The sequence below is a fragment of the Argentina silus genome (assembly GCF_951799395.1).
Source record: "Argentina silus genome assembly, chromosome: Y".
NCBI lineage: Eukaryota > Metazoa > Chordata > Actinopteri > Argentiniformes > Argentinidae > Argentina > Argentina silus.
This window is the reverse complement of record NC_139654.1, coordinates 16,543,406-16,556,057: the sequence shown is the minus strand read 5'-3', so window position 1 is coordinate 16,556,057 and position 12,652 is coordinate 16,543,406. Positions and strand designations below refer to the sequence as shown.

General features: G+C 43.9%; 1 protein-coding gene across 1 annotated transcript in view; it reads left to right on the top strand.

Moving 5' to 3' along the window:
• LOC310824188 (histone-lysine N-methyltransferase 2A-like) overlaps positions 1–12,652 on the top strand; it is a gene marked incomplete at its 5' end in the record, with an annotated part of 125,568 nt that overhangs the window by 107,716 nt on the left and 5,200 nt on the right. The window contains 5 exon segments of the mRNA XM_083696998.1: positions 2,186–2,260; positions 2,732–2,906; positions 6,300–6,407; positions 6,745–6,828; positions 12,257–12,386. Of these exon segments, the coding sequence (XP_083553124.1) occupies positions 2,186–2,260; positions 2,732–2,906; positions 6,300–6,407; positions 6,745–6,828; positions 12,257–12,386 (572 nt within the window).

The following is a 12,652-nucleotide window of genomic DNA, read 5'->3' as shown; positions in this document are numbered from 1 at the left end:
TCCACAACACCATTTTCCAGATCTCTGCAGGCTTTTTAGGTACTTTTTAGCAAACTGGACCATCTTTTTAAGGATAACTAGTGGTTTGCACCTTGCAGTGAAGCCTCTGTAGTTCTGCTGGTGAAGTATTGTGCAGATGGTCGTCTCTGACACATTCATACTTACCTCCTGGAGAGTGTTTGATCTGTGGGACAGTTGTTTTGGGGTTTTTCTTAATTATGGTGAGCATTCTTCAGTCATCCACTGTAGAAGTCTCCCTTGGCCTACCAGCCCATTTGTGATTGCTGAGCTCACCAGTGCTTTTTTTCTTTTGAATGATGTTCCAAACTGTTGATTTTAGCAAGCCTTAGGTTTTGGCTATGTTTCTGAGAGTTTTTTATTTCTGATTTTTCAGCCTAATAATGGCTTCCTTGACGTTCATTGACGTCTCTTTGGTCTTCATGTTGACAGACACCAAAGGCAAATCCAAAGCCTAGAATCAATACTAGACATTGAATCAGAATCAGAATTCTTTTATTTAGCTAAGTATATTTGCACATACAGGGAATTGACTTGGTGAGGTTGGTGCATGGACATAAAAACAAATTGCAAATATTGAGAAATTGCAAAAAATTGCAAAAAATATATAAAGAAATTTACAAAATAGCAAAATATTAACAAAATAGCAATAACAAATTTACAAATTTACAAAAAAGAGCAACAGAACAATACATCTTGTTGGCTGTGTGAGACTAAATGGCAATGCTGTGAAATGGTTGTGGGGCATGTACACTATAAATTAGAATAAATTTAAATAATTATAAATTACACTGTCAGTGCATTGTTTGTGTGACAGGGTGGGGCGGGGGGGGGCAGAGAGAGGCAGGGGGCTTGGTTGTGAGCCCCACTGCCATGGGGAAGAAACTGTTCAGGTGGCGCGATGTTTTAGTCTTGATTGACCGGAACCTTTTGCCGGATGGAAGTCTCTGGAAGAGGTGATGAACAGGATGGGAAGGATCAGCGATGATCTTTCCTGCTCTCTTACTGGTCCTGGAGTGGAACAGGTCCAGGAGAGATGGCAGGTTGCAGCCGATGACCTTCTCGGCTGACCGAATGATCCGCTGCAATCTGCCTTTGTCCTTGGCAGTGGAGGCAGCAAACCAAACGGTGATTGAGGATGGACTCAATGATCAATGATGAACATCCTCTGCTCGGCCTTCTTGATGGTGGAGGTGATGTTCTCCGCCCACCTGAGGTCCTTTGAAATTATTGTCCCCAGGAATCTGAATGACTCCACAATGTTAACTGGGGAGTCACACATGATGAGGGGGGCGGTTGGGGCTGGGCTTCTCCTGAAGTCTACTACCATCTCTACCGTTTTTAGGGCGTACAGCTCCAAGTAGTTCTGGCTGCACCAGGAAGCCAGGCTATCAACTTCCTCTCTGTAGGCGGCATCATCACCATTGGATATTAATCCAATGAGGGTTGTGTCATCTGCGAACTTCAGGAGTTTGACAGAAGGGTGGCTAGAGGTGCAGCTGTTGGTGTAGAGGGAGAAGAGTAGAGGAGAGAGCACACAGCTTTGTGGGGCTCCGGTGCTGATGGTCCTGGGCTTCGAGACAAGCTTGCCCAGCCGTACCTGCTGCTTCCTGTCTGTCAGGCTCTCTTATGCCTGCACAAATGATGTGATGGAACACACCTGACTAACCACAAACACCTGTCAAGCCAATTGTCCCATTACTTTTAGGTACCCTAAAATAAATATAAAGGGTTGTAATTTCTGAATGGTGAAACCAATATATACACAAATACCATCAAATAAAAGCGGAGAATGTCGACTTAACCTCATAGTAATTGTTTAAAATCCAAACTTTTGGAGTTTTGCTTCACTGTCCCATTACAGGGCACTGTATATTATATATAATACAAAACTCACAACCCTCCCAGACTCTGCTCTAGCCAAGTCAAGTATTTGTTTGGTGCATAAACCTTTGGTACATATGACCAAAGTGTATTGGTCATATGCACAGGACACAGGATGTAAATTGTACATTGAAATGCTTACTTTGCAAGCTTTCTCTCAACAGTGCAAATATCAGGATGTAACAATAAAAATACAATACACACAATAATGAATCAAAGCAATAGCATATGTGGTGATTTATGAAGCTGTGAGACACTGACCTGACCTTCTCCCATCCTCCAGAGGCCTGGAAGTCCTTGACAGATAAAGTCCAGGAGGCTCGCTCCAACGCCAGGCTCAAGGAGCTCTCCTTCGAAGGTAAGATATCCACCGTTTTTATATCACAGCATATGGACAGACATTCTCTGAGCTTGGTTAGTTAGTAGGTTCATATGAACCAGCGTTTTTGCACCCCGATACCTTGGTCAGAATGTGTAGATTTGAGTTTTATACACTACCCTGTATTACCCTGCTTGCAAATTTCCCTCAGCGAAATCAAATAAACTGGTGACTTGATCAATTGATTGTTTGTTGTTGATGTACAACAGTATGAGGAATACAGTGGAGGTAGAAATCGGAGGACGGGCTCATTGTAATGCACAGAATGAGGAATGGTATCAAACGTGTGTGTTTGATACCATTCCTCATTCCATTCAATGCATTACAATGAGCCCGTCCTCCGATTTCTACCTCCTCCAGCCTCTCCTAGAAGAATCTGATAAGATGGTGGCTTGCCCTTAATGTCTCATGTTCCTCTGCTGTCCTCCGTCCCACCCTGTGACATCCCAGGTGTGAACGGGTTGAGGATGCTGGGAGTCCTCCATGATGCCGTGGTGTTCCTGCTGGAACAGCTGTACAGCTCCAGACACTGTCGTAGCTACCACTTCCGCTTCCACAAGCCTCAGGCCGCTGACGAACCGTCCCTCAACACCCACGGCTCAGCACGCACAGAGTCACACAACAGGTAGGACTGAACACACACTCTAATATATATATATATACACACACACACACACATACTGTAACAATGTCCGTGTACACAGAGAGGCAGAGGCAGTGGTGTAGTGAGGGAAAGGTCCCGTTTATTCATAAAGTCAGTAATAAGTTGTCCGTTTGGCTTTCCAGCCTCCTCAAAACACTCGGCGACTGGAAAGTCGCCGTCCTCTTGCCAAACAGAGGCACACACATCTTAAACCATTTAGTCAACGAGGCTTCATTTGCAACAGGTGTGCAACAGAGCCTCGCCGACATAACCCTGGCCACGGTCCTGTAGCTCCCTCTACAGGCCGAACGCTGCATGTCCCCCCACACATACATACATACAGTGGGGGAAATAATTATTTGATCCCCTGCTGATTTTGTTAGTTTGCCCGATTACAAAGAAATGAGCGGTCTATAATTTTTATGGTACTTTTATTTTAACAAATAGAGACAGAATATCAACAAAGAAGTCCAGAAAAAACACATTATATAAAGTTATAAAGTAATTTGCATTTGATCGAATGAAATAAGTATTTGATCCCCAAGCAAAACATGACTTAGTACTTGGTGGAGAAACCCTTGCTGGCAAGCACAAAAGTCAGACGTTCCTTATAGTTGGTCACCAGGTTTGCACACATCTCAGGAGGGATTTTGGTCCACTCCTCTTTACAGATCCTCTCCAAATCCTGAAGGTTTCAAGGCTTTAGCTTGGCAACTCGAAGCTTCAGCTCCCTCCACAAGTTTTCTATAGGATTAAGGTCTGGAGACTAGCTAGGCCACTCCATGACCTTAGTGTGCTTCTTCTTGAGCCACTCCTTTGTTGCCTTGGCTGTATGTTTTGGGTCATTGTCATGCTGGAAGACCCATCCACGACCCATCCTCAGTGCTCTGGCTGAGGGAAGGAGGTTCTCGTCCAAGATCTTATGGTACATGGCCCCATCCATTGGCCCCTCAATACAGTGAAGTCGTCCTGTACCCTTAGCAGAGAAACAACCCCAAAGCATAATGTTTCCACCTCCGTGTTTGACGGTGGGGATGGTGTTCTTGGGATTGTAGCATTCAGCATTTCTCTCCCTCCAAACACAAAGAGTCGAATTCATGCCAAAGAGTTCAATTTTGGTCTCATCTGACCACATCACCTTCTCCCAAGCCTTCTCTGAATCATTTAGGTGTTCATTGGCAAACGTCAGCTGGGCCTGTACATGTGCCTTCTTGAGCAGGGGGACCTTGCGGGCACTGCAGGATTTCAATCCGTTACGGTGTAGTGTGTTACCAATGGTTTTCTTGGTGACTGTGGTCCCAGCTGCCTTGAGATCATTACCAAGCTCCTCCCGTGTAGTTCTGGGCTGATCCCTCACGCTTCTCATGATCATCCTTACCCCACGAGGCGAGATCTTGCATGGAGCTCCAGGCCGAGGGCGATTGATGGTTATTTTGTATTTCTTCCATTTTCTAATAATTGCACCAACAGTTGTCTCCTTCTCACCAAGCTTCTTGCTGATGGTCTTGTAGCCCATTCCAGCCTTGTGCAGGTCTACAACTCTTACCCTGATGTCCTTTGAATGTTCTTTGGTCTTGCCCATGGTGGTGGAGAGGTTGGAATGGAAGAGATTGATTCTATTGACAGGTGTCTTTTATACCCATTACAAACAGAGATTAGGAGTACTTTCTTAAAATGACAGGAGTAATCTGTATGCCTCATGGGCATATAACCGGTCTGTATGAGCCAGAATTCTTGCTGGTTTGTAGGGGATCAAATACTTATTTCCTTCGATCAAATGCAAATGAATTTATAACTTTATATAATGTGTTTTTTCTGGACTTTGTTGATATTCTGTCTCTATTTGTTAAAATAAAAGTACCATAAAAATTATAGACCGCTCATTTCTTTGTAATCGGGCAAACTAACAAAATCAGCAGGGGATCAAATAATTATTTCCCCCACTGTACATACTGTGACGGCCGCCGGGGTGTGCGGGCGCGTCACGGACCCAAACACAGTGTAAGCAGAGAGATCCACACCAGAATTACAGTCAAAAATATTTATTCGATTAGCGGGGAGAGGGAAATGATAGAGAGAGGGTGGGGTTGAGAAGGCGTCGTGTCGTGCACGGGCCCCGCAGGAGATCCGTCGTCGGGAAGATAGCAGGGGGTTTCGGTACACGGTGGGTGGTCCTCTTACGTTCCAGGTCGGGGCGGCAGCGGGGTAGTCAGACAGGCGAAGGTTGGCAACGTAGCGGGCTCTCGGACGGTTTCGGGGTCGGGCTTCAAAGGGGGCTCTCCTAGGGTCAGGGATCGTACACAGGTCGACGGTGACTTGGCTTACTCTCGCTCTCATCCCCTACTCCGTGGTTCGCCTTAGCAACTCCTCCCCACTGGGTGCTCCGTGGGCTCCTTTTGTACCGTCTCTGCTGCTCCTGCTGATGCCCTTCACCTGTGCCTTGATGGGCAGGAACTCCATGTATGGGCATACGGTGATTCTCTCCACGGGTTGCAGCTGTGGCCCCTTGGGGCGCAGGAACTCCATACATGGTCCTGCCAAAGACAACACGGGGCAAGAGAGGGACAGCAGAAACAGCAGAGACAAAGCGAGGCGAGATATACACTCCACTTACCACCGTCCCACACTCGCGCATGGGCTTAGGCACGGGGCGGGCGCCACAATACATACATAAAAACAGACACATATACACTCACTGAGGACTTTATTAGGAACACCTGTACACCTTCTCATGGTGGAGGTGGTGTAATCGTGTGGGGAATGTTTTCTTGGCACACTTTGGGCCCGTTAATACCAATCAATCATCGCTTGAATGCCACAGCCTATTTGAGTATTCTTGCTGACCATGTGCATCCCTTCATGGCCACAATTTACCCATCTTCTCATGGCTACTTTCAACATGATAATGCACCATGTCACAAAGCAAAAGTCGTCTCAAACTGGTTTCATGAACTTGACAATGAGTTCAGTGTTCTTCAGTGGCCTTCCCAGTCTGATCTGAATCCAATTAGAACACCTTTGGGATGTGGTAGAACGGGAGATTCACAGCTTGAAAGTGCACCTGAAAAATCAGCAGGAATTGCGTGATGTGATCATGTCATCATGGACCAGAATCTCAAAGGAATGTTTCCAACATCTTGTGGAATCAATGCCACGAAGAGTTGAGGTTGTTTTGAGAGCAAAGGGAGGCCCTACCCACTATTAGTATAGTGTTGTAATAAAGGGAGTATTACCCAATATTAGTATAATGTTCCTAATAAAGTGTTTGGTGACTATACGTATAAATATGCACACACCAGAGTTAAGAGTGTGTTGTTATGTTGCTTGTGTCTAATCCAGTCGTGTGGGTGTTTGATCGACCTGTCCCCTCTCCAGGAGGTCTGTGTTTGACGTGTTTAACTTCCTGGCCTCCAAACATCGCCAGCCCCCAGAGTACAACCCCCGGGAGGAGGACGAGGAGCTGGTGGGGATCAAGGCTGCTCGGTGAGTCACCTGCTCCACTCCCCCCCACCCCTCATTAGTCATACTGTTACTGAGGTCTGAGGTTATCTTCTTGGTTGTGTGTATATGTAACTGAGTTGAGATGGTAAACTCAACTCTCAAGTTCAAATATCACCACCCGCACTGTCCAATTGCTAGTTTTTGGATAGCGTAGCTGGTTAACATCGGGTATTTGAGGAGACGGTGACGTTGCCAGGTCAGAGGTCACAAGTTCGAGGCTCGGTTGAATTGCTGGGTGACTGTTTACAACAACTTGACGTCTGTTTTATATGGTTGACAGCAGCAAGATGTTGATGATGATGTTGTTGTTGTGTTGCAGACGTGCCACCACCTTGGACCTGCCCCTGCCTCTGAGGTTCAGACAGCTGAAGAGAAGGTCCAAGGAGGCTGTCGGAGTCTACAGGTTAGAACCTCACCATCATCATCACCTCTGGTTTACAAAAATAACTTGTGCCAATACACGTTTGATAGCATTCCTCATTCCATTCCATGCATTACAATGAGCCCATCCTCCGATTTCTACCTCCACCAGCCTCCACTGGTGCATACACTGAAACCTCCACATCTACTGTAGCTAACACACTACAATATACAGTATAATACTTTTGTACGTTCCTCTGCCTTTTCAGATTGTTGGTGATCAATTTAAAATGCAAAAAAAACAATTGAATGCATGCTTCATTGTGTGTGTGTGAGAGAGAGAGATACAGTGCCCTATAAGTATTGGAAAGAGGAAGCATTTTGTCTTCTTTTAGTTCTGTACTCCCAACAGTTTGGATTTGAAATCAAAGAATTACTTTGGGGTCATAGTAGAGCTTTAATTAAATGAATTTTTTCAGATTGATTTCACCATTTAGAAATTACAATCCTTTTTATACATAGTCCCGCCACCAAAAGTATTGGAAAATTGGCTTGACAGGTGACTGCTGATCTACTAGGATTTTCACACACAACCATCTCTAGGGTTTACAGAGAATGGTCCAAAAAAGAGAAAATATCCAGTCAGCGGCAGTTCTCTGGGCGAAAATGCCTCGTTGATGCCAGAGGTCAGAGGAGAATGGCCAGACTGGTTTGAGATGATAGAAATGCGACAGTAACTCAAATAACCACTCGTTACAACCAAGGTATGCAGAAGACCATCTCTGAACGCACAACACGTCGAACCTTGAAGCAGATGGGCTACAGCAGCAGAAGACCACACCGGGTGCCACTCCTGTCAGCTAAGAACAGGAAACTGAGGCTACAATTCGCACAGGCTCACCAAAATTGGACAATGGAAGATTGGAAAAACGTTGCCTGGTCTGATGAGTCTCGATTTCTGCTGCGACATTCAGATGATAGGGTCAGAATTTGGCGTAAACAACATGAAAGCATGGATCCATCCTGCCTTGTATCAACGGTTCAGGCTGGTGGTGGTGGTGTAATGATGTGGGGGATATTTTCTTGGCACACTTTGGGCCCCTTAGTACCAATTGAGCATCATTTAAACGCTACAGCCTACCTGAGTATTGTTGCTCACCATGTCTATCCCTTTATGACCACAGTGTACCCATCTTCTGATGACTACTTCCAGCAGGATAACGCGCCATGTCACAAAGCTCAAATCATCTCAAACTGGTTTCTTGAACATGACAATGAGTTCACTGTACTCCAATGGCCTCCACAGTCACCAGATCTCAATCCAATAGAGCACCTTTGGGATGTGGTGGAACGGGAGATTCGCATCATGGATGTGCAGCCGACAAATCTGCAGCAACTGCATGATGCTATCATGTCAATATGGACCAAAATCTCTGAGGAATGTTTCCAGCACCTTGTTGAATCTATGCCACAAAGAATTAAGGCAGTTCTGAATGGGGTCCAACCCGGTACTAGCAAGGTGTACCTAATAAAGTGGCCAGGGAGTGTATATTCTGAAGTGTACAGAAACATCTTGTCTGCTCGAGTTTTGAATGAATGATGCAGTGCTTCATCATACAGTAAGACAATGACCCCTGTCTCCCAGTAATTGACCCTTTTCAGGAGCCCCGGACCAGCCCTCCATCCAACGGGTAAGACCCTCAGCCTAAAGGGTCTTACCGTAATAGGTTTCCAAAAATATACTTAGGCTGGTGTCGAATAGATTCACCCTGCTGTTAACCGTCCACTTCCCACAGTTTCCCCTACTACAGCTCACTGCTATGCTCTGTAAGAGACCTACAAATCAGAGCTTAGCATATGAAAGCCCCAATGGTTAACGACGGCTCTGTTCTTATGAGTGCCAGTTGGTGTAGTTGCAGGAATTTAATTTATAGATGAGGACAATTCATCAAAAGGGGATATCTCAATAAAGTGGCTAGAATAACCATTCAGATCCTATGATGTGAAATCTATCTTTTTATAATTAACAAGGAGGGTAACACATCATCTTGGGTGACAATTATAATACTATGTATAAATCTACTAAAACTTTTCCTTTGTATGCAGACAAATCTACTCATATAAAACAGACAAATTCATTAAGTGGTAAAATCAATAATGCAGGGTTACTCTTTATTCAAGCATTAAGCGTTACAGTATGGCAAATGTAGTCATGAACCAGACAAATTCATTAAATGGTACAGGGTTGTTCTTTATTCGAGCATTAAGCGTTAAAATCAATACTTTTATAGGAAAAGAAGATAAAAGATATTATAACCTCTTACCCTCAGCTTTCCCTACTTCGTCTAACTTGGTATAAATTTAGATAGGCTCCATCCAACATCGACTTATGCATCCACCGAGTGCTATAAGTTCCTCTGTCAGCCCAATATGATGACTCACTCTGGTATATCACTGTGCCCTCAGCCGAGGGACTTCGATGACTCTTGATTCCCAGTCCAAGTAAAGCAACAAGAACTAAAATACTCATTTTTTTCCCTTTAAATGCAGATTTGTACTGCATTTGTACTGCACTGCTGAAATACTCTCGATTCCTCTATCAGCCCAGCTGATTTCTCCGGAATAGCACCGTGCCCTCAGCCGAGGGACTTTGACGACCCACACCTCCCAGTACAAGTGAAGCGGTCACTCAACCTCTAGCAATCCTTTCAACCGAATCCAGGCAGCTAAAAAGGGAGCCTACTCCGATACCAACATCAATACAGAGAGTCTAAACTCTCTCCAGAGAGGACTTTGGTCATGGATACCGCGATTGGGCTAGACCTCCTGGTGTCTTTGGGATCCGTCCTTTTTGGAGTTTTCTGGAAAATGCCCGCTTGAGCAGAGCCATCCTCTGAGTATCACGTCCCCTATTTGGAAAGTTTCCCACAGAACATATTGGACCCATCCTAAGCCATCTTGACATTGTCAGGCTCCTCTTTGTCTCTTTCCCTTATCAAAAACCATTGTTGTTTTGACTCAAACTAACTTTTCTCAGCCTTGTCAAATTCCCCTTTCTCTCTTTCCAATATCAAGTCATTACATTTCAACTTTACTCGTTACACATGGTTAAACAGATTAGTTTCATCATTTAAATAATAAAGCAGGTTAAACACATTTCAACATAACCTTAAGTCATCTGATTAGTTACATTGGATGTCATTTCATTAGTTTTCATTTGAATAGTTATATTTGCCATTATATCATTAGTCATTCAGTATATTTGTAGTACATATCATTAGTAGTACATAGTATGTTTTGCTGGTTATATTTTGTTGCTTAAATCAAGACGTATTAAACCATTATTACTCCTTAAACATGGTCATATACATTCGTACTTCTAGTTCAACTTATCAAACATTTACGTTTTACATTTATGGCATTTAGCAGACGCCTTTATCCAAAGCGACGTACAACAATACATTTGTTTAAGTAATCAAATCATTTATCCAACAGTCATCATAAGACAAAGTAATCAATGTTTTCATATATATATATAATATATTTTATTAGCAGGAGAGAACTTGTACAGGGGGGTAGCAGGGGAGAAGAGGTCTCGGGTTTAGGGTTAGTATAGGGGGGGTAGTGAGGGTGAAGCGGTCTTTAGGAGGGACTGTTAAGATGTAGCTTGAAGAGATGGGTTTTCAATCTACGGCGGAAGATCGGAAGTGACTCTGCAGTCCTGACCGTTGTGGGAAGCTCATTCCACCAGCGGGGCGCCAGGACAGTGAAAAGCCGTCACCGAGTAGCGCGGCCACTGCATCCACGTAGAGGCGGCGGTGCCAGGCGGGCAGCCGAAACCTCTTTATCCCATTTTAACATTAATCAATCAATCTTAAACCGTTCTGTTACGTTTTACTCTGACATCAAACTGTCAGTTACATTGTAAATAGATATATGCTTTTCATGTTACTTTATTAGTTATCTCCATCTGGTATATGGCAGTGCTCACATTTACCGTTATTGATCACATTGCTTTATTTGAGACTTATTACAACATGTAGACTTGCCTGATTCATACTACAGAAGTAATATCGCCTCCAGCTCCTCCGCTCCCAGCTGTGGTACACGACTCAGTTCATCAAAGTCCAGCTGCGGATAATCCATGTCACTGAGGAGATCCATGACATATTCCACCGTAGGTATCCCCCCTTCTGGATTGAGAACAGGCATTATCGCCTCTGATCCCACCTGCTTCTCCGTAGGGAATGTTACCTCTGGAGCGGAAACTGACATAGTGAAACTCTCAGCAGAATGGTTGATAACCCCATCATCTTCTCGACCCTCTGGTTCAATAAACCCCCTCTTAGGCTTATCCTGTTTCCTCTTATGAGCCGAGCTCACTAGGCACCTCTAGTATGAGGCCACCAGGTGGGGCCAGCTCACCACGCTGAGGTCGAGGCCGCCGCCGCTCTGATTCGTCCTGAAGGCGCTTTCTCCTTACCAGCCCATGTGGTGCTGACATCTCTTCCTGTTTATATGGGAGCCTGCCACGGTCTTGAATGCATCGAATCCCTCTTCTGAAGCTCGGAGTGGCATACTCAGGTGGCGATGCAGGTCGAGGGAGGGCCAGATTTCCGACACCCCAAAATACTGTCATAGGGAGTTTTTCAGGGCTAAAAAGTGGAAAGGTCTTGACTGGCCAAGTCAATCTTCAGATTTAAATCCAATTGAACATGCATTTCATTTCCTGATAAGATTTTAGGCAAAAAGATCTCAAGTGCTTTTTTTTAGACATTATATGATTTTTTCCAATACTTATGGAGCCCTGAAATAGCAATGTTTAAAGAATGTTGTACTTTCTAAATGGTGAACCCAATCTGAACTAAAAAAAACATTGAATTAAAACTGGGAATCTCTACTTTACAATCTCTCTACATTGTTTGATTTCAAATTCAATCTGTTGGAGTATAGAGCTAAAAGAAGACAAAATGCTTCCTCTTTCCAATATTGTATCTAATCCTACTGAGGATCAATGTGGTTTAGCCCTCAGGAATTTGGGCGGATCTGCCTAATAGAACTAGCTGGAGGGTGCCAAAGAGTTTACATTTTTTTATTATTGAAATCTGACAACCATCCTCGTTGTAAAAATATTTTAGATTTTTCGCTAGGACGTATAGAACTTTAACTTCCATCTAAAGACAATGAGTAGACCTACTATTTAGTGACTGAGACACTTTGTGCAGAAAATCGTCCACTTTGTACGCTTTGTGCAGTAAATGCCATTTTTTCCACTTTCATAAAAAAAATATATAACTACATTCCCCTACCTGTCATGAAAAATAAAACGTATTACATGTGATAGGTCATGTTTATTGGATATTCATGAAAAATTTATTTGAGAGTGGGGAAATGGGGTGAAAATGGGCTATGGTCTCAATGGGTTAATTGAATTGAATCAGTGATGTTTGTGTTTGTCCGTCCTCCTGCAGGTCAGCCATACATGGGCGAGGGTTGTTCTGCAAGAGAACCGTGGGTGCAGGAGAGATGGTGATTGAGTACTCTGGCAACGTCATCCGCTCTGTACTGACAGACAAGAGGGAGAAGTACTACGATGGCAAGGTGAGGAGAGGGGAGTAAAAAGAAAAGCATATATATATATATATATATATATATATATATATATATATAAATATACGGCAAGTAGAAAGGATTTTATTTAGCCGTACTGTATGATACGATCAACTTGTCCCCGGATGGAAAATTGTCTTGGACAGTCCAAAGTGCTGCTGCTCACAAAGTATGGTCAGTGCCATCAAGAAATTGTACAAATTCAGTAAAAATGTCTGTTATCATTAATAGCGTCTCACTGTCCCCTCTTCCTCTCC